Raw genomic sequence first — 21,667 nt, forward strand, 5'->3', positions numbered from 1 at the left:
AGTGTGAGGAATATGACTATGGAGGAATAAACTACAGACCAGGAATACCTTGCAATGGAGACTTTTCTTAAAAGGGGACAAGACCCTATGAGGAAAGGAGCATACTGTGCATTCTTCAGAAGCAGCCAAACTTACACTTTTTTTGTAACCTGACACTTGAGCATTGGAAGCAATCCATATTTCTCCTTTACATATGAAGTTACTTCTCCGACTGCCTCACTCATACCAAGGAGAGACTGAAGCATGTCTAAGCACAGGGTCTCCTACATATCTGATGTATTTCATCAAAATTTTCAGAAGGGGCTGTTGAAGCATTTATCAGTGTTATGCATCAAGCAGAGTTCTGATCAGATAGTGTGTGATGTGTTGCCTTGTCTCTATGCTGGCAGTGTCCTAAGACTTCTGCTGGAATTTAGGAGGTCTACTAAAAATGTTTGTGGTGGGTTTTCCCATTTCCCCTTTATTTTTGTTGGCAGGCCTGCTTCTCAAGAGTTCTGTATCACAGAAGGACTGATAAATGCAGCAGTCCTTACAGTTCTTCAGCATTCAACAGGCCCGAATTACAATACCTAAAACCATCCAAGAATCCAGATTAGAGGTGGCAGGTAGACATGGAGAACATGTGGGGGCATTGCTGCTCATCCTTCGCTGCACTCCACAAACACGGTGCATTGCTGTTCTCAGGCTGGCTGTCAGCAGTGACCCTGTTCTTCTGCCACCTTCAGATGACCAGACACAGCAAAAGGCCTGGGCTGGATCAGCCCTTAGCATGTCAGGAGGTGTGTGGAGAACTGCAGGTCAGTGCAGTGATGGATTGCATGCCGAAGTTACTCCTGCTTGTGGTTGTTACCCAGCACTTTAACTTCACTGCAGTAGTAGTGAACACACTCCCACTAACAAGGTGTGTAGGAGAGATAGAGAGGTTGTGTATTCAAAAATAGAAGGGCTAGAAACATGTGTCAGCACCTTTCACACAGATGTATGATGGATTCATAGCCCATCCAAGCTAGGAGTGTCATCTAGACATGGATATCTCACTGTTACGTAGTGATGTAGGTGAACAGGGCCACCAGGGTCTGGTTTGACAGCAGTTTTCATTCCAAAGTCACCCTGCATTTGGCAGCAACTGCTATACAACCAAGAAGAGTCCAAAAACCAAATAGGATGCATCAAAATAACAATATTTCTCTAAATTCTGTTTGGGGATGAAGTATGTAGGGGTTGCTTCTGCATAAATATAAAACTTTCTTCTGATTTTAAACTGAAAACTAGTATTTTAAGCACAACAAAAATCATCACTGGACAGCAAAAACTTCCATTAAATAAAATTTTCAGAATAGATACTGAATTCACAGTGTCTTATATTGTACCTGATTAAGTTTTTCCATGTGTTGTCTGTAGAACAATTGTTACTTGTTCAAAGCAAAGAGCAAAGATGACATTCGGTCATATATAACCAGTTACAATACCAGTATTTGAGGTCATTTGTTGTAGTTCTCAGAAGAGCAATCAGAAAAATTATATGAGGAGTCTGATCACTATAAAAAAGATTAGCAAGTTGAGTGATGCCTTAGGAGACCTCATCATTTTGAATGCAGCTCATGGGAAAAAAAATCCAATAAAGTTATCAGGTACCATATGCTAAAGTACTTACCTTCAGTGCATATCCACCCACTATCAAAACATGAGCCTCTCCACCTTAAATTTCAGCTTGGACTTTGCATGCCATACACAAGCCTTAGAGCAAGAGATGTTTTAAATAAATAATGTCTTGTTGTTTGTGTATACAGTGCTCCTTTGCTGAGATCTGTGTACTTACTGGGCAGATCATAAAGCAAGGGGAAAAAAAAGCCCCTTAACAATAAACAGTACAAGGTAAAAAACTCACCTTATTTGTCCCCAAACTTGAAGGACCATGTAACTACATACCTTTATGTCTAGAGGTGAGTCAAGGGCAGCAGGTGTGGGTGTGGGGAATATACAGTGTTTCATGCGGCAAAATACCAGATTTAGACATAACTTGGGAAGTTTATCCTGATTTTAAAAACTGAGTTACAGTGTACCTGAAGCTGTCCCCCTATACTGTTTGCAAGAGAGATCAGAGACAAGACTCTGAATAGGACAAAGAAAAGAAACACTGAATAATAACTTTTTTCTACATGTTCTATCTACTGTATTCCATACAAGGAACTCAAAGCATCTGACTGATAATCATCTTGTCAACTGTTGGAGGGGAAAAAATGGCAAAATTTCCTCTTTCACAGCACTTTTGCATTGAAGTCCACAAGATTTGGTTGTGCTTTGCTTCTGTTATACCGTCAGGAACAGTGGTCACGGTGGGATAGGACGGTTTGCAGCAGCAGCTTTTGTGGTCACACTCTGTCAAGTATGAAATAGTTTGCATACCATGAGGGGCACCTGTAACACATGCCTTGAGTGTTCTGCCTTTTGTAAGAAGCAGGTACTTAGAGTAGAAGAGCTACAATTTTTTCACCCTCCCTACAAACACCCCATCTCCTCAAGGCAGTAGTTTTTTGGATATTATCAATGACTCGATTGTCCGCATAAAGTAGTATTTGAAGAATCAGATGAAGGTAATAGACTGAATGGGTACATTTCCTGTGATGCTCCTGTGTTTTACTACAACCTGCTACTGTGGTCAGGAGAGTCAAAAGCTCTGGTAACAGCTGGGCAAGCTAATGACAGAGAACTGAAGTTAGAGAACTAAAGCTCTCACTCACTACCTGCATTCAAAATACGCAGGCTGAACTCAGACCAGTAGGTAAATCTGCAACTGCTTGCCTGGGCTCCCCTGGGGTGGTTATTTTCAGTGACAGCAAATTGTCTGTCTTGATATTAAGAACAAATCTGCAACCCTGATATATGGTGTTTGTGTTATGTAAAAATATCAAAATGAATTCTAAAAGGACTAGGAACCAAGTCTGTGCTAAAGATAAAAAACAGGTGTCTCGATTGCTTTCGCTCCCAAGTCATCTCCTGGACTTCACAAAAAAAGACTAATCAAAACTGCAGTGTTCCCATTTGCATTCTGACAAGTAAGCATCTGTCAAAAGCAACAGGCTGGTTTGGGGGGGGGGAAATTGCTGGGCAACTTAAAGCCACATGAGCTCTGTGGGATACACATAGAGAGGTGGGAGCCATTTTGTGGTAGAGCTCTTCAAGTGAAAGGGAATCTGTGGTATTACCCTTTCCATTTCGCAGAAATACAAGTCAGAACAAAACATGCCTGCCCTCTATGTGGGAAGCTCTTGTAAACCCCAAAGGAAGGTTGTGAGAGTGTTTTGTGGGATGTGTAGTTCTCTTCTTGAGAATAATCAGCACAAAGGGAAATGGAGCTTCCAAATAAAACACACTGCATGCATTTAACTCCTTTGCCTAAATCTAGGGCTGAAGACAGAGTAGCTTTATTTCACAGCTTACCAGTATATGGAGCAAACTGGATACCAGGACATGTATTCTTCTCCTACAGTCACTGAAATCAAAATAATTATTAAAAAAATACAGCAGCTATCACTGGGACACGTGCAGCCCTTTACATCTATGAGGATGCTTGTTACAAGTATGTGGTTACAGAGACATGTAAGAGGAACAGCTAACCTTGAAAAGACTCATCCAGCTCTCATCCTTGCTGGAGCAAAGGTCAGTTTGTGTACACAAGCAGATCTGTGTCATAACAGCCCTCCTCAAGGTACTTAGGTGCCTCTTGGGGGAGAATAATCTCTTAGAATCACTAAGGCAGCAGTCCCAATTCTTGTCTGCTTTCCTGGACAGCATCACATATGGGTGTTTTTCTCATCCCACATTTACATTTCCTCTACTATTATTCTATATTATTATATGCTGGGGAGATGATTCTGCCCCTTTACTCCACTCTGGTGAGGCCCTGCCTGGAATGCTGCATCCAGCTCTGGGGTCCCCAGCACAGGAAGGACATGGACCTGGTGGAGTCCAGAGGAGGCCACCAAGATGGTCCGAGGGATGGAGCACATCTCCTGCAAGGAAAGGCTGAGACAATAGAGATGGTTCAGCCTGGAAAAGAGACAGCTTAGGGGAGACCTAATTGCAGCCTTCCAGTACCTGAAGGGAGCCCACAAGAAAGACAGAGAGACACATTTTACAAGAGCACATAGTGACAAGCCAAGGAGGAATGGATTCAAACTGAGAGTAGGTTTAGGCTAGATATTAAAAAGAAATTCTTTGCCGTGAGAGTAGTGAGGCACTGGAACAGGTTGCTCAGAGAAATCGTGGCTGCACCATTCCTGGAGGTGCTCAAGATCAGGTTGTATGGGACTTTGATCAACCTGGTCTAGTGAAAGGTGTCCCTGCCCATGGCAGGGGCGTTGGAACTGCATGATCTCTGAGATCCCTTTCCAACCTAAGCCATTCTATGATTTTGGTCTTTGCTTTTTATTTGCATTGTTTGATGTTAAGTAAATAGAGTAAATTAAGGGAGAATTGTCTGAGATGCTGTTAAAAAAACCCACAACCAATTAAGTTTACTTAAAGGGTTTTTTTTTTTTTTGACTGCTACATATTATTATCACTCTAATATGAAATAATTCCTTTTTGTTTCCCAGAATCTTGCTCTCTGATATTCTGATTTTCATAGCTTGTATGTTGCCACAATATTGTAATACTATTTTAAAGTATTTTTTTATAAAATGACCTGGGTTTTAAAAAACAAAAATAACAAAGCCACCAATGAACTACTACTACTTGTCAGTAGTCCTTCCTATTTCAAGCAGAATGGGTGCCCTCTGCAGGTAACTGTTTTCAGATGAGGATTTTGGATGTGTGCCCCCTTTTATTTCCGAGTGGCAAGGTCTTTGCAGGACTGACCTGTACTATTCTGTGTGTTTTAAAATTGATACTGCAATCCTGGATGCAGATCCCAGCAAACAAATGGCACTGAGATGCAAGTGCACCAAGCAGCTGGTTTGCATCTGAATATGATTTTTCCCTAAAGTGTGGGTGTGAGGGGTGGAGTTGGGTGGGTGTTGAAGTAAATATTTTTCCAGCAATTTGACAGTGTTTTCATTGTTGGGTTGTTGGTCTTTTTTTTTTTTAATCTTGGTTCATGGCAAGAAGACGATAAGGTTGTAGTCTGCCTGCCACCAGCATGGAATGAACAGACAAAAAGGATGCAGTCTAAACACTGCTGAGAAGGCATCTTGCTCGCTTAGAGAGGTCATTGTGTCTTCCACCTTTTTTCTTTTTCTCTACAGACAGTCGTGCCTATGCAGGTTACAGCGTTCAAGGTCTCCGAGTGCACTGTGTGAAGAGGGAGCTGAGTGCCTCTCTGAGGCCAAGTGCAGTGGAACAGCCATTTCTCCAGCTCTGTAGCACAGGGTTTGCTCAGTGACACTCTAGGACAATGTGTAGGGAGAGGAGGAGAGAAACAGGGATGCTGGTGAGGTCTGAGCTGCACTTATGTCACATTGGTAGTAAAAGAGCCCTGCAGCTGGGCAGCAGCAGCAGCACAGCGAGTCTGGGGAGCAGGAGAGTATGTGGGGAGCAGCCAAAGACATTGGCTACCTGCCTTTTGGAGAGAGGGATGACTTGCTGGCAGCAGCTGAACCCAACTGCAACTGTAATCTGAACTTGTGTATTTGTTTTCTTTCCTATCTCCTATCACTGCAGTGACCATCTCTTAGCTGAGCACAATGCTTCACCTCATCCCAAAATGCTTTTCTGGCACAGCCAACCTGAACATTATCCCCACCACCAGTATCCCACCAGTAACAACAGCTACCTGCGGTAAGTGAAGAATGGGGGTGACTTTTAATCATAATAATAATAATGATAATGCTGTAATACACAAGAATGCAGACTGTATGTGCAACCTTTGCTAATTCACAAGTTGAAGCCGTCAAATAGAGCTGGTGATTTGAAAATAATTGGAGCAGTAGAGTCAACATGGTGGAGGTTTACTTTACTATAGCCCTACAATTTTCACAAGCCATGGCACTGTACGTGCATGCTACTAACAGTGTTAGGAATGTTTTACTGCTTAACATGATGTTCACAGATGTGTTTTGTTTGTTTGTTTGGGGTTTTTAAATTACATTTGCAGTCTGTAGATAAAATTCTGTTTATATGAAATAATATAGACTTAGAAAAACCTTGATGTCTCACATCTACTTTGATTATTTGCTGAAGCTCAACTGATCTGCAGGACCAGGGTTACGGGCTGCTTGTCATACCAGTGCAGGCTAAATGCTTTGCATTGAAATTCTGATGCAATATACAGCTTATTGCATCAGCATATTCCTGTGAGCTATGAACCTACTTTACCTCTTCATGATTGAAATATTATTTGTGTACAGTATTCAAATTTTCTTCTAATTAAAAATGATTGTGCTTTGACAAGAGCTAGTCTCATAGATTCCAGATAATCTTGATGTTAATTAAGTTTCAATTTATAATGCGGTTCACTCTTTGTATTAAACTTTAGCTTACTACTTTTTGGCTAAATACAATTACACAAACATGATACTGTTTAATCATTTATCTTGATGCGGCTCTTCCTATATTGGTAGCCTCACAAACCTATTGCTGCATCTCAGCATTACTAGTTCTCTTGCAGAATTGTTGAGTACCACGTTTTTATTAGAAATGCGTTAAGTTTTAGATTTCAAATCAAACAAACCAACCAAAAAGAAATTCACAGGAATTGAGGCTATATTTGGGTTCCAAAGTATGAAACTAATGAAACTGCAGTGGAGTTTTATAAAATCAATCCACCTCAGTACAAAGGTGAGAGTGATTTGAAATTTAGATTGGCTAAGACAAATAGACAGCAAACAGTGCTGTTTCTATTGACTTAAGCAATAAAGCAGAAATGAAGGACAGGTGCTTGAGTTCCCTGACGCAGTCTTGTTTACAAGTGACATGCATGGCTCCCAGTGCAAAAGGAACCAAACCACAAGGGAAAGTGAGGGTGTCCACTCACTCCTCCAGTCTTCCCTTCTTCAGCCTCTGTTCAGCCTTGAGGAGGTTGGTCCCCTCACAGCTTTTCTCAGGGCCTGTTTTCACCATGTCCTTGCCTTTCCTTTCCTTGCCTTTGCTTCCCTGTATTTGCTTCTATTTTCCCACCCTTATCTAAAAATCTGCCATTTGAGTCCCTCTGAAGTTGCTCTTCCCACACACTTTTGAGCACCTGCCTTTAGGCTTGGATGGTTGCCTGCATCTGTGTTTTGGTATTGAAATACAGCATAGGGGGGACCCTTCCATCACTTACAGGCTGTGTACAGGAGCTGATCTCTAACGAGATTGCCCCTTGAGGCCAACTACCTTGAGGACAAAGAACACAAACCAGGTCAGGCACAAGGCTTCAGTCTGGTCTTAATCACTGAGTTGCTTGGCTCTGTCCTCCGGGCTTCACCTTTAGTGAAACACCACACCTCAGTCCCACATCTGGACATCAGTAAGGCTGATAGAGAAGAAGCATCCTCAGGGGAGGATGCCAGCATTAGTGATAAGCAGATGGAGAAATGAGTGTCCCAGGATTCACACATCCCAGCAGAACTGTACTTGGAATGCTTTTTTTGCAGATCTATTGGCAAAATCAGGCTCCCACTGCCTGCACTTGCTCTCCATTGTATCACGTCTCCAGTTCCCGTTACTGGGTCTGCAAAAGCGGAATGGCAGGGCCACAGGCAGTGTCATCTCTGACAGGCTAGACTTGTGGATCTGGCCTGCTCAGAGGGTCAGAGAACCAATTTGCGTGCATTGCTGATCCTCAGCTGAGGATCTGAGAATGGGACTGATCAAAGAACCTGCCCCAAAGAAAGAAACTGTACTTTGAAAACAGCAAAAACCAAACAACACACACCTCTACAGAAAACTTGTTGTGAATGAGCCAGGGATACAAATAACACTAAAGAAAAAAATATATTCACTTTAATACTCATATTTTAACAGAAAAATGGCATTTTGTGTCCAAAAATAGCTAAAGATAACATCTTCAGAAATACTAGCAGTCAGTTTGTTTATCATGGACAAGCTACAGCCAGCTTTGAAGACTGAAATGCAAGAGGATCGGTTTCATTGTATCCACTCAAGATACCCTCAGGAATGGTTGGAATTTATGTCACAAGCAAACAATTCCCAGTATAAAAATCACAAATTTATGATCTTATAACTGCTATGTAGCTATGTTAGCATAGGTCTAGTAAGCAGATAAACCAGTTTTGCTATGCATAAATCAAACTGTATGTGGCCTCTCTGTCTTATCTGTCAGAAGTAGAAAGTGCACTACTTTTAGTTTCCCACAAACCTTCTTTTGTAAATCTCACAAAAATGGGGTTCAGTGTTATTTCTGCTGCCTTTTCACAAAGTCCACTTTAGTTCTACACAAGGTCTGACTTCTCATTTAAAACCCTAATCCTTCAAAGATACAAAGTTAGCTTAAACTCTTAACTACTACTGTTGTATGCTGAGTAATGCCTACTAATTTATCAAGTGGACCATAAACATCTCATAATAGTGAATGAAATGAATAAATGCCATCATTTGGGTTGTTGACATTTTCAGAAGTGCTATTTCAATCACAATAGTAAATGAATGAAATCAGGGTATTGTTGTCATCTTGTCAGGCTTAAAAAGAGGAATTTTGCCTGTGGTAGTTCTTCTCACTAAAAGCTGTAACACGGTAGCTAGTGCCTATGCTAGTGGCTTGTCTATGAGCCCATGCCCTTTTCATAGATTTCACTTTTTCTAAGCTTCCCCTTACATGCAGATGAACTGTTCATCTGTCCCCAGATAGGCAGAGAACTCTTACAGCAATTACAGCAGCAGAAATACCAGTACCTTTTTTTTTGAGAAGTTGGCAGTCATATTTTAACTTACAAACTGCCTTTAAAGATCATAAATCATGGTCTGTGCAGTTCTCTTTATCTTTGAGGATGCCATATGCACATTTTGAACAACAGCTAGTATTTTGTTAACCATTAATGAACTTAGGGCCTTCCTACAAAACTTGCAATTGCAAAACTTGTGCAATTGTACTTCAAGCATGTTACTCTAGGATCAAAATGCACTTCTTCTCTAGTTTGTTTTCTGGACATGACATTTTAATGAAATGACTCATAAAATTATATAAGTGTCCTCTGAATTATTATATATGAGGGTTTTTTTGAGCATGGAGAGGGGCCCTCATCAATATCTATCACTGTCTGAAGGGAGGGTGTCAAGATGACAGAGCCAGGCTCTTCTTGGTGGAGCCAAGCAATAGGATGAGAAAGGCAGTGGGCACAGGAAGTTCCACCTGAATATGAGGAAGAACTCCTTTACTGTGTGATTGAACACTGGAACAGATTGCCCACAGAGGCTCTGGAGTCTCCCTCACTGGAGACATTCAAGAACCACCTGGATGCAGTTCTGTGCCATGTGCTCCACGATGACCCTGTCTGAGCAGGGAGTCACAGATGACCCGCTGTGGTCCCTTCCAACCTGACCCTTGTGTTCCTTGTGGATCCCTTCCAACTCAGAATATTCCGTGATTCTGTGGGGTTTGGGTATTTTCCTGGGAAGGCTCCTCGGTGTTCTCTGGAAGAATGAGCCATGCAACGGTTGGGGTTGGGAAGGGACCTTAAAGCTTATCTCGTTCCAGCCCCCCAGCCCGGGACACCTTCCACCGGAGCAGGCTGCTTAGAGCAGTCACCGCCCCGGAGGGTAGCTGGGGAGCGAGCGGGGCCGTGTGTGGCCCGCCCGGGGCGCAGGCAGCCGCCATTCCCGGGGGCAGGCGGGACCCGCCGCCACTTCCCGCTCCCGCCCCTCCGCCTCCGGCCGCCGCCGCTTCCGGGGCGCGCGCTCCCGCCATGCCGCGGGCCCGGGGGCGGAGGGCCGGGATCGCCCGCGCTCGTCAGCGCTGACGTCACCTGGCGTGAGGAAGTGCCCCCTCATTGGCCGGGCTTCCCCCTCACCCCTCCGCGCCCGCCCCTGATTTGCCGTCCCGGCGCGGCCCAGCCAATCGGCGGCGCCGAGCGCGGGCAGGCACCGCCCCGGCAGGCGCTCGGGGGTGGAAGCCGCCGCCATGTTGTCGTGAGCAGCGGCGGCGGCGGCGCTGCGGGACGCGCCGGAGCGGCGGGCGCGAGCCCCCGGGGCGGCCGTGACCTCCGGCGGCGGCGGCTTCTTCCCGGCGGGCGCCCGCGGTGCTGCTGCTGCCGCCGCCGCAGCCTCCCCCCTGCGAATGATGCGGCGGGAGGCGCCGCTGGGCTGGGTCGGAGCTCGGGCGGCGGCAGAAGCGGCGGTGGCGGCGCTGGGCAGTGTCCAGTCGGAGGAGGAGGAGGCGGCGGCCGCCCGGTCCCCAGCGCCCAGCGGCGGCCGGGCGGGCGCAGGATGCTGAGAGCGACCCCGCGCCCTGGTCGCGCCGCGAGGAAAGGGCCCCCCCGGGGCTGAGCGCGGAGTCACCGCTGTCCCCCCGCCCGCACGTGCTTTTCCCTCCCTCTTACCCCGTCTCCTCCAGCCCCCTCGCCTTCCCGGCACCGCCTCCCCGGCGGCGCCGGTGCCGAGCGGCTCCGCCCCGTCCGGCTCCTCCCGCGGCGGGAGCGCGGCGGGGCCGGCGGAACATGGCGTGGGTGCTGAAGATGGATGAAGTGATCGAGTCCGGGCTGGTGCACGACTTCGACGCCAGCCTCTCCGGCATCGGGCAGGAGCTGGGAGCCGGTGCCTACAGCATGAGGTAACTCGTCCCGCAGCTCATCCCCGGCGCTGGGCGCCGCGTCCCCGCCGGCTTCCTCGGGCCGCGCAGCCCTGCCCGTGCCGCTGGGCACGCTGCGCGGGAAGGAGCCGGGGCTTCTTCTTCTCGCCCTCCTTTTTTTTTTTTTTTTTTTTTTTTTTTTTTTTTTTTTTTTTTAATTGCGAGAGCTTTTCCCGAGGAGTGGGCACGTGTCGGAGGGGCTCCCGCCCTGCCCTCCTGTGCTGCTGGCAGGTGGCTGCTCGGGAAGGGCGGGCAGCTGCCGGTGCTGGGGTGCTGTTCCCTTTATATGCGAAATCCCTGCCCTAAAACTGACATTTCGCTATCTCTGTGAGATGTAACCGGACCCCACGCTCCAAACGATGATCATCTTATACTCGACAAATGCTGTTCTTGTTCGTAATGAACAGTAGGTGTTTTCTGCCAGGTTTAAAAATGTTCTTTCTCGAGCAGGTAAACGTTGTCGTTAATAAGGTAGTAGCATGCTTGTACTTTATTTGGTCTGTTTATTCTGTATTTCTGTGTAGTTATGGGGTTTTCTTCTATGTAGTATGGCTTTAGTGATTGTAGCTCTTTCTGTTCATAGTCAACTTGGCGGTTTCCTTACCTTTTGATCGTTTTCCAGGTTTTACAAGGTTAGAGTGTTTGAGTAGCGTTTGGATGTCCCTTTTCGAAGCTAAGATAAAACTGTACTTGTTTGAGTAAATTTTATCTCGTTCGTGGGTGGAATGTGTGGATTCCTGAGTGACGACTTAGTGTGGAAAAGAAAAACTGTTTTGGAGGCACCGAGAGACATTCTAAGTCCAAGGTTTTCATCAGGGTTAGTCAGTGTTTTAAGTCTACTTGGAGAAGTAAAACGGTTGCGTTTGATAGTTTTGATGGCCTAGCCTCTATAAAAGGCACGTTCTCTATCAGGGGAAACTGAAACTTGCACGTGATCACAAACTTCATCTATTATGTGTGTTTTAAGGCAGTGCTTCCCAGGTAGTGTTTGGAAGTGCAGTGTCTTTGCTGGAAGTTACAAAAAAGGGCTTCTGCTGGATAGGAATGAGGACCATTCTGATAGTATTTGATATTGTGAATTCAGTGCGTTTATGGTGGGACATGTATTTGATGGGGGTTTTGTTCTGTGTGGGTTTAGGGTTTGGTTGGTTTTTTTGTTTGTTTGTTTTGTTGGGTTTTTTGGTGGTTTTTTTTGTTTGTTTTGTTGGTTGTTTTTTTTTTTTTTAATTAAAAATAACGTTGCGAGCTTGCCAGTTCAGAGAACAAGGTGATTCATCTCTCTTGATGAGAATACTCCTGATTTTATATTCAGCTTGTCTGGATTTTGTCCCACTTCTGTCCCGTTTCTGTCTCAGCAAACCTTCAGACATTCATCCCATGAAGTGGCATGCCAGGATTTTGTGGGCAGCTGTGTGGTTGTTGCCTGGATGGCTTCTTAGTGTGCAGACACCAATGGAAAGTGCATGTGCTCCTGTTCAAGAACTGCTCTTCTCTATCTTAATTCAGTTCTTTCTGGGATCTCTTATGATAAAAAATTTTGCGTTTTGACTGTTAGATTTTTTTATATTTTCTCGTGTTTTCATAACTTCGTTTCTTATCCCAGTAATGCGCACACTTCAGTTTCTAGGAACTGTAAGAATTATCATCCTTACCGTTATTGGATATATTGTTTTTTTCTGGTCCTATCGTCTTATGGTGGGTAGCAATCCTAAGTGGCTTTTTGCTACATATGCCTATTAGGACATTCTGAATTAGCACAGAAAGAGTTGTAGCCATTAAAAACAGCACTGAAAAAGTAATATTGTATAAGCTAAGCTATATGTTAGTCTTGAATCTTGTTACACACTTTGTCTGAAGTGTACTTTTGGAAAACTTACACAGTAGTAGTACTAGTTTTTGTAACTTTATTCATGGACCCCACAGTTAAACGGATCACCTAGTTACCATTAGTGTTTGCTGGATTCAGAGTGATTTTCAGCCCACGTGTAAGTTATTCTATGTATTGGTTAGATTCGTAGTTTAGAGAAATTATGGTCTGTTAAGTGATGTGAGAGGGGAGAACCAAGAGAACTGGCAAAGCATGAATAGGAGAGATACTGCTCTGTCACTGTTCAGTGTGCCAGTAGAAGTTAATTACTTGTCACTTTCTTAAAAAATAAGATAGAAGAAAATGAAATGTTGCCTAGAGGAGAGTGCTGGGAGAGCTCCTCAAGGTATGTGCTCCTTTGATTTTATTAGGAAGATCTGCATGTAATTCTTTTAACTATTGGGGTTATATATAAAGGAGTTGATGCTTCCTGGCAATGATGATGAGTCAGTGCCTTTACGTAGAATATATGGCATTACTCCTGTGTTTATTCTTACTAAGAAAGTTGCACATGTCCATTGATCGTCAATCCATTGTAGGATTTTTGAGTTTTTTTAGAAGGCAGCTAAATGCAGATTCACATGGTTTTAAAATAGTTTTCAAAATAGTTTTAAATAGTTTTCAAAATTTCCTTATAAAGCCTTGAAACCCATTTTTTCTAATTGCTTTTCTAGCACCTTCTCATGCAATAAGAATCTGCCTATAATCACAAAATTAAATTCAGTTGATAATAACAGTTGTCAGATGTGTCAAATAACACCTGCACCAAAACCTATATAAAAACATTGTGCCCCTTAGTGATAGTGAGTTTTGGGTTAATTTCAGGGAGTTAATGTTAATTTCGGTTGATAATGACACCCATCATGTTTTCTTATGAATCCCTCATAATAACCATTAGAACACAATAGCAGTTGTGTACTTTTGAGGACCACTGATGGTTGCTAACTGCTAAGAAATGGAGGCTATTTAATTGATAAGACAAGTTTCAAAGAACCGTCTGTCATCTTTCTAGCAGAATTCCATTTTTTATCTAATGAATTATTAGATTAATGAATCAATATAAATTGGGTTAATTGAGCATTAATAGACAGAAAAATACCTTAATGACTGAGTTTTTATGTGTAATCTGGAAGCTTGGTATATGGATTTATTTAAATGCTTGCAGTTCCAATGGTGTTTGTAGTGCTAAAATTCAATCCCATCATGGGGAACTTGATACTTATTTCAGGAGTAGCTGCTTTGGTATGTATTTGTAGGTTAAAATCTGAAGTTCATCAAATTAGATTTAAAAAAAAAAGACTTTTGGTTCTGAAATGGGAAAGTCTCTACAAAAGACTATATGAAAATACATCCAGACAATCCTCCATTTTTGGAGAATCAAGTCAGTTTGACTCTGCTGCATCTCCCAAGCACTTACTTGTCTTTGGTCTGCTGCCTTGGTTGAAAAGAAGGAAAGCCTAATGCAGTCTTCAGTCTTGTTTCCTTACTGTTCCCGTACTGTGGGATGGTGAGAGGACTTTGTGTACCACCTCTCAAGCACAGTTCAGGCTGAAGTAACCCTGAGATGGTCAGTCAGGAGTTGGGGGAACATTTTCTTACAACTTAGAGCTCTCTTTTCAGGTGGAGAGAGGGAGAGTGTTGTCTTCTAACATCTTTTGGGTCCCTGACATCCTTTTCTGGCTTCTGATAAACATGATTGGGTCACGACAGTTACTGCCTTAACTTCCTAGTTGCTGTGAAAAATCAAAAAAGAGTTATCTCATTCACACCCTGTTTTTGGCTGCTGTTACATTATGACAGACAAAATTGCTGTTTATGCTTCCCCTAATGTCTCCCACTCTTTTAAGACTCTACTGCTGGTTATATAGGATTTTTGAAAGAGGAATACTTACTTAAGGTATCTTGAATTTTTTCTTTTTCTTTTTTAGATCTACATAGTGTTTTCTGCAGGATGCATTATAAAGCTTCTGTTTCACTGGTCTGTTCTATTTTTTTACACATTGCACTGTAGAAAAAATAATTTTCACTGACATCTACACTCTAAAATAAAATGCTTTATACTGGTTAGAATTGGAGCTTGATTCTTTGTGTAAGCACACAAATATGTAAATACCTTTCAGGAAATAGGCATTTGAAGAAAAAGAGAATTCACAAACCTAAGCATCCTTGCTTTGTTACCACAGATAAAACATGTTGAAAGATAAACCTCATGTTCTAGATCATTGACATTGGCTTAGGGTTTTTTGTTGTTGTTTTCTTTTCTTCCAAGTTGAGTGTGTGAATACATTACAAAAAGTTAGGGGCCAGTTTAATTTTTAAGGAAAAGACTTCAAAGTGCAGAACTGTCTTTGTTCCCCGTCAGTTCTCGTGTTGGAGTGACATACCAGATTGAGAGCAGGGCAGCAGGTCTGCCTTCGTTTGCTCTTTGGGTGTTCTCCTATGTGGGAGCTGTCTGTACTGGAGCTGCTGCAAGTCAGAGCAGCTGCCTGACCTCCCTGTGTCAGAGGAGTGGATGCAAAACTGTGGATTTGTTGTGGTGAACATTCTTACTTCTTTTCCTTGGTAGAAAGGACACAGGTTTTGGTTTTGGCATTTTCTTCTTTTTTTGATTGGTGGTTTCTTGTATTTTGTGCCAGACTCCCCTTGAATTGAAACCTTTCACCATCTGAGTTTCTGTGTGAGGGTCTTTGGGATTCCTAGGAACAGCATTCTGTTTGCACCTGTTTCTCATTCGTGTTGGACTTCTTGGATGGCTGCTGCAGATAAAGCTGTTCCCCAGAAATTAATTCCAGGGGTCTTGCCTCCCATCAAACTTGTTTTTGTGGGCATAGGGAAAGTGTTAGGAAGCATCAGGTCTCCCATTGCCTTACACTTAAGGCTTGCTCACACCTCTGAACAGTTCAGAGCTTGGCTTTGAGATCATAACTCTTAATTCAAATACTGCTTGAGAAACATTTTTCTTAAGGTATTTGTCCTCGTAAAAACCATGCCTTAAAGTTTCAAAAGGCCTGTGTGTTCTTGGGATGCTTTAGTACTCACACCCAAGAGTATACAATCCAGAAGATAGATAAGGCAGATGATTGATGGAACATCAGTTTGAATTTTGATGACATAGTAGTTCCTGTTCTTGTAAGGACAGGAAGTTCTTCATTTATTTTTTGACCCTGTTATTATTATTAGGGAGGGGTTTTTTGTATGTGTGTGCTAGGGTTTTTTTAAAATGCTTTGGACAAAGCGTGGGAAGAGGGTTTTAAATTTGTAAGGAAGGTGATTTTGAAGGCTTACAAACATTTCACAAGCATGGGGGGATAAATTACATTTTCTTGGTCTTTTTGTACTATGCTTATGTAAGCTACATGACATAGGACAGCTTCTCATATGTGATGGATCCCACTGGATGCTTTAGTTCAAATGGTAACATTCACCTTGCTGCTTCTTCTAAGCTTTCCTGGTTTTGTATGGTCATGTTTCGTGTATGCACCTCTGTAGCATGAGTAGCTAAGACTTGTGATGGAAGATATGTTTACTGCCTGCATTTGGGGTGTAATGAAGACTGTTTCTGTTGGGTTTTTTTCTGGCTAAATTTTCCTCCTCCCTGTGGGAAGAAAAGAATGCCTTTTGTTTGAATGCTTTAGATAACATTCTGAGGAACTGAGGTAAGACTTTTCTTACTGGAGCTAATAATTTCAAAGTCTTGGTCTCAGGGTTCCTTCCATTAGGAGAATAAACCTTGGCAGATGGACTTTCTCAAATGATACCGAAAAATATAACAAAAGATGCTACTTGTCCTTCAAAATGTTACTACTCACCCATACATCAGCTTGCTGGTAGTTCTAAAGTTCACTTAAATGAGACAAGTGAAGTAAACGAGTCTTCACAAGATCAAAAGTTAACAATGGCAAAAAAAGAACAGAATCAGTCTCTTAAAACTCTCTGTTCTCCTGTAGTCTGAAATAATGTCAACAGTAGCTATTTTGGAACAGTTGGCTTTTCATCTATCTGGGCTGCTCTGTCAGTGGGCACTTCACTTTAAGTAAGAGGTTCTTTGCTGTGTGAAATAACTTAAGCAAAGCTGGCACTACAAGTGCCTGTCTCTAATCTCTACTGGACTAGCAAAAATAAGATTCCACCAGGTGAGTAGGAAAATGACTAAAGGATGCCTTACCTAAGTATACACAAACACGGAGGCTGCCAGGGATTGACTGTGGGCACATGATTTGTACTGCTGGGCCATTGTCTCATTATAAATGCAGAAACTGTAACTGGGGTCTGAGGGGAAGAAGGCTGGAACTGGCAAGGCTGATCTTCTCTGGGTTGTGTTTGTTTGTGGGATTTCTTTGTGTTTTGTTTGTTTTTTTTTTTTGTTTTGTTGGGTGTTAAAATAGAATCACTATAAGATTAGAGGTGGTAAAAAGACAGATTAAGCATCCTCATAGGTTCTGGGAATGTGATTGACACAATAGCATATATTATATGCAGTTTATCATCTTTAGCTTAAGTAAAGAGCACTATTAAAAATATTACATTTCTGTTTCCCATTGGTTTCCTTCTCTGAATTATGAGCAGTCTTTGCATCTTTTCTTCAGCTGTGCTGCATGAGCAATGAATTTTATTTTGTAGAAAATGCTTGTCACTGTGAAATATAGCTAGTCCCTATTTAAACTGACACTTCGGGTCTTAATTTGAAATACTTACACCTTATTGACTGTTTTAATTGTCTGCAGCTTTGATCTGTTTTTAGATGGGGAAAGAGCGTATGTTGAAATGAGAGAAACACTGATATTTCGTTCTTTGGAAGTGAATGAATCAAAATGTTATTTAAATGGTATTTAAAGATGCTCTGGGAAGGAGTTTACATTGCATTGGCTTCTCTTTTCCTTTGGGATGTACTAGTACCCAGAACACTTTTGTAAGAAAAATTTGCCTTTTGCTGTCTTCTGGAATGCTTTTTGGAATGGTGGCATTTAAGAATGAACATTAAGCTCTCTTTACAGCTAAATTGTAGGGTTGTAGAGTTGGATGTCTTTATTTCTCCTTATTCTAGTGGCAGTTAGTCATTATGCTTTGTGTTAGCAAAAGCTGGTTTAAAGCTGCCTAAATTGGTGTAGTTGTAGGCTTCCAGTGCTGTGTCTCTTACCTAATTCATTAACTACATCACACTTTCTTAAGCCAGACCAGCTACATTTTTAACTTTAAATTGTGAGTGGCAAATGAAGGCTTTAAATATTTTTTTCATGAATACACAAAAGACTTCTCTTTAATCTTGTATGTTATGTGAAGGCAAGTGCTGCAGAACTTAGTCAAGGATTACAGATAATTTATTTGGTGAGGTACTTCGCATGCGGTCATTGTTGCACTTTGACTCGTGTGTGTATTTTAAACTGTGCCATTGTTTCCGTGTTCTTGCCATTTTAAAGTTCCTCCTCATAAAAGCATTCATGTTGTGTGTGCCGAAGTGTGTGGTGAGCATGGGTTCCTGGTGTAGCCATCCTGTCATGGGACCACGCTTCCCTCTGCTTGTCACGGCGCTCCCTCTTGTGTTGGGCTGCTCCTGCTCCCTCCTGACTGACATCAGGGCTTGAGGCATCTCCTTGTTTCTTGTGAGTCATCCTCAGGGAGCAGTTACCAATCTATGGATTTTGCTGTCCTACTCACGGATCCTTGTCTCTGTATAAGTAAACTCTTTTAAGGGTGTTCACTTATCCTAAGTGGTTATTTCACATCTTCCTTTGTCACTTACTTAAGTCTTCTCTGGGCTCCAGTTTGGGGAGATGACATCAGAAGTAGTTAGGATACAGTTCAGTAGGCTTGTAATGCTGTTTGAACAGTGTACTGCCTTGTCCTGCTTGCATCAGTCTTTGTAGCATCTCCCGTGGTTTCTTCCTAGTAAAAGGGAACCTGTATGGGTGTCTTTTTTTGGTCTCTTTTTTAATTCCAGCTTGCTTTTTGGGGAGACATTGTCCAGTCTCTACTAGGCATAGACAAATTTCTTAGACTTTTTCACCCTTCATAAATATTTTCTTGTTTCAACATTTTTCCAGGTAGCCTGGGGAGTGACAATCCCTTATTGAATGTGGCACTTGATCTGAAAGAAAAGTTAGGATGTTCCACCTGCACTCTGTATATCTAAGACTTAAGTAGACCAAGTCTTACTTTCTAACCCTATGTGACACAAAAATATTGGCTGTCATTTTATTTTTTGAATTCATTATAATACACTTTTTTGATTCTTCAGATATGATCTGGAATTCAAGAGGAATTAATAGAGTTCTCTTTAAATAAAGCAAACACTTGCAGAAATGAGGAACAGTAAAAATAAACAGTTTTACTTCAAAAAATTTAGGGTACAATGTACAAAGAGTAGTGCAATACAGACATTTATAATTGTTTTATAAAATATATTAAATCTATGTTTGTGATCAGTGCAAGAGGTACAAACAAGATACATGTTGGTTAAAAACTGAATAAACAGGTGAGGTGGTGTGAGATCTTAGTTCACTTTAGAAACATTTTTAAAGAAAGTTGCAAGGATCTGCAGATGATTTAATCATGAATGAAAATTCAGTGCAAGGCAAACTCTTAGAATTTTAATTTATTAAAATTTCTGTATGCGGGGAAAATTAATCTATTGCTAATACAGATTACTAATTTCTGTAGAAAGCAGAATATGTATTTGCTAGCTGTGGTGAAGCTTTCTTACCACAGCTTGTGGACAACTTGGATTACTCTTTATTCTCTAGAAACTTAGCATTTCCAAAGTTTTTCTGGTGGTTGTGAATCTTAGATAAGTGACGTGAATCTTGGCATAAACTTTCTATAGCTTATGTTTTGTGAATCTGCTGCTTAATAATTTTTGGGCTAATCAGTGTGCTAAAGCCTAAGAAAAGATTGACAATGTCAACAGAATTAACAGGTTAGATATAATGGTACTAAATGAGAAGAGAGATACCTTCACAGTGTAGGTAACTTACTTTGGGGAATACATTATTTCAAAGAAGAAAATAAAAGCCTTGCTTTCATTTGTGTGTTTATTAGGCAAGCTTGGCTGTGTTGACAGGTGAAAAGTTAAGAGAGAGCTGAATTTTTTCAGTGGAGACAAGAAAACAAAGATTAAATTTTCAGAGGATCAGCACAACTGTTTGTCTGCTTAGGTCCCAGGTTTATGTATCCTAGCCTAAAGTTCTATCAGAAAATGTTTTGGATACTGCTGATATAGATTTTACTAATAAAATGAGTAACAAAATTCTGTTTGTATTTCACTGTGCATTTCTTTAAGTCACAAACAACTTTTTTTCTTTAACTTCCATCCAAACAGGGCCAACAGTCTCAAAGTTGTTTTTTATTTTTCTTTTCAGTGATGTTTTGGCACTGCCTATTTTCAAACAGGAAGATTCCAGCCTTCCACAAGAAAATGAGACCAAACATCCACCTTTCCAATATGTTATGTGTGCTGCAACATCTCCAGCAGTAAAATTATATGATGAAACTCTCACATACTTGAATCAAGGTTGGTATACATATGTGGATGTGGCTTGTGGTGCAAGTCTGAAACTGGAATGGTATTTCATGTTTTGATACATTGTGTATATCCAAAATAAATGCATGTCAGAAATGAGGTTGGATACCTTACTAGTAGTCTTTTTTTGTCCCACTTGTAGGCTCACAGCTATAGTATGGTGTTACTTCCCCTTTGGATTCTGGTGGGGGTGGGGTTTTTTTTTTCCTTTGTTGGTTTGAGTTTTGGGATTTTTTCCTGTTGTGTGTTGCCCCTCTCCATCCCCCTTATCCCCCAATAAAATCAAGCCAATAGAGCTTTTAGGAGACAAATTTCAGGTAGTAAAGCTGAAAATTCAGGACTAATTTTGCATTTCTGTTTAAATTTGATTGATAAGAGCAAGTTAATTGGATATTTGCATGAGGTACACACAAACAGCCCTCAGAAGTCATAATAAATGTTAAAATGTCAGTTCCTGAACAAGAAGTGTTACACAAAAGATGCCTCTGTAATTGCTCTCAAATTAGCCAGACATGTCTGTCCAGAACAGTATTATGTTTGAACATGAACACAAGTGCAGTTACCTTTGGAGTTTGTGTCTATTTCACTGTTCCTGTATGTTTATCAGAAATTAACTAGATAAATACTTCATGTGAATCAGGCTGTGTTTTTTTTCCTCATAGCTTGTGGTTAATTTGCATGAAAATTGATTTTTTTTTTTTTTTTCCTAGAGGGAGCAATGACTGCTGGGTAAAATAATCTGAATGAAGTCATTGACATATGATAAAACCTTCCTCACCTCTGAGAATTACATTCGTGTCCTAAGTTCAGTCAGCTAGTATTCTGAACTCAACTAAAATAATTTATCATTTGTTTTGGACCTTATCAGTAGCTTTGTACCCTCCCAGCCCTTCATCCCCCTCTTCTGGCTCTAATGCCCTAGGATCTCCATTCCTGTATCTAGTTCAGCTTTCTTTTCCTTGTGGGTTTTGACTCGAAATCTCAATAGACTGTGCTGTAATTTGAAGACAGAGCACAAGGCAGCAGGCTGAAGGAAGAAAATTCTTGCCATATTTCTTCTGAGAACAGCTTGCCATTTAAAGTGGCTGTGTCTAAAATGACTGTAAAATGTTTCATCTGTCCTTGAAAATATCTTTTAATACAAAGATTTCATTGGCAAAGAAGTTTTGGTGTTTTTCAGTGTCCTGGGTAACTTTTCCTGATGTTGAAAAATGAGGACATTGGTATAACCCCTTTCCTTAAATAAATATGGGAAGAAAAAAGCAGTTGGCCAACTTCCTTTCTGTGCTAGTACTTCAGACAAAAAGACAGTACATTTACTGCCCAGGTTAAGATCTTTTCATTAAAATTTCTCTACTAGCTAGTTAGTGTGTATATATATATATATATACCCAGAGGGTGGTTGGGTACTGGAATAGCTCCCCAGGGAAGTGGTCATAGCACCAAGCCTGACAGTTCAAGAAGCATTTGGACAACACTCAGGCACACGGTGTGACTCTTGGGGTGTCCTGTGTAGGACTGGAAGCTGGACTCAGTGATTCTGGTGGGTCCCTTCCAACTC

The 21,667-nt window shown here is 41.7% G+C and overlaps 1 protein-coding gene across 5 annotated transcripts in view; it reads left to right on the plus strand.

The window, feature by feature from the left end:
• The window catches only part of UBP1 (upstream binding protein 1), a 51,892-nt gene that overhangs the window by 5,794 nt on the left and 24,431 nt on the right, over nt 1-21,667 (plus strand). For 3 of the 5 annotated variants that reach the window (XM_069007716.1, XM_069007717.1, XM_069007719.1), the window contains exons 2-3: nt 5,662-5,778; nt 19,946-20,097. In XM_069007716.1, coding sequence (XP_068863817.1) covers nt 5,662-5,778; nt 19,946-20,097 — 269 coding nt within the window. Of the gene's footprint in view, nt 1-5,661; nt 5,779-10,158; nt 10,706-19,945; nt 20,098-21,667 lie in introns of those variants that run through there. The other 2 variants (XM_069007718.1, XM_069007720.1) reach the window with 2 other exon arrangements.

Source organism: Aphelocoma coerulescens, chromosome 2, assembly GCF_041296385.1.
Source record: "Aphelocoma coerulescens isolate FSJ_1873_10779 chromosome 2, UR_Acoe_1.0, whole genome shotgun sequence".
Classification (NCBI taxonomy): Eukaryota; Metazoa; Chordata; class Aves; order Passeriformes; family Corvidae; genus Aphelocoma; species Aphelocoma coerulescens.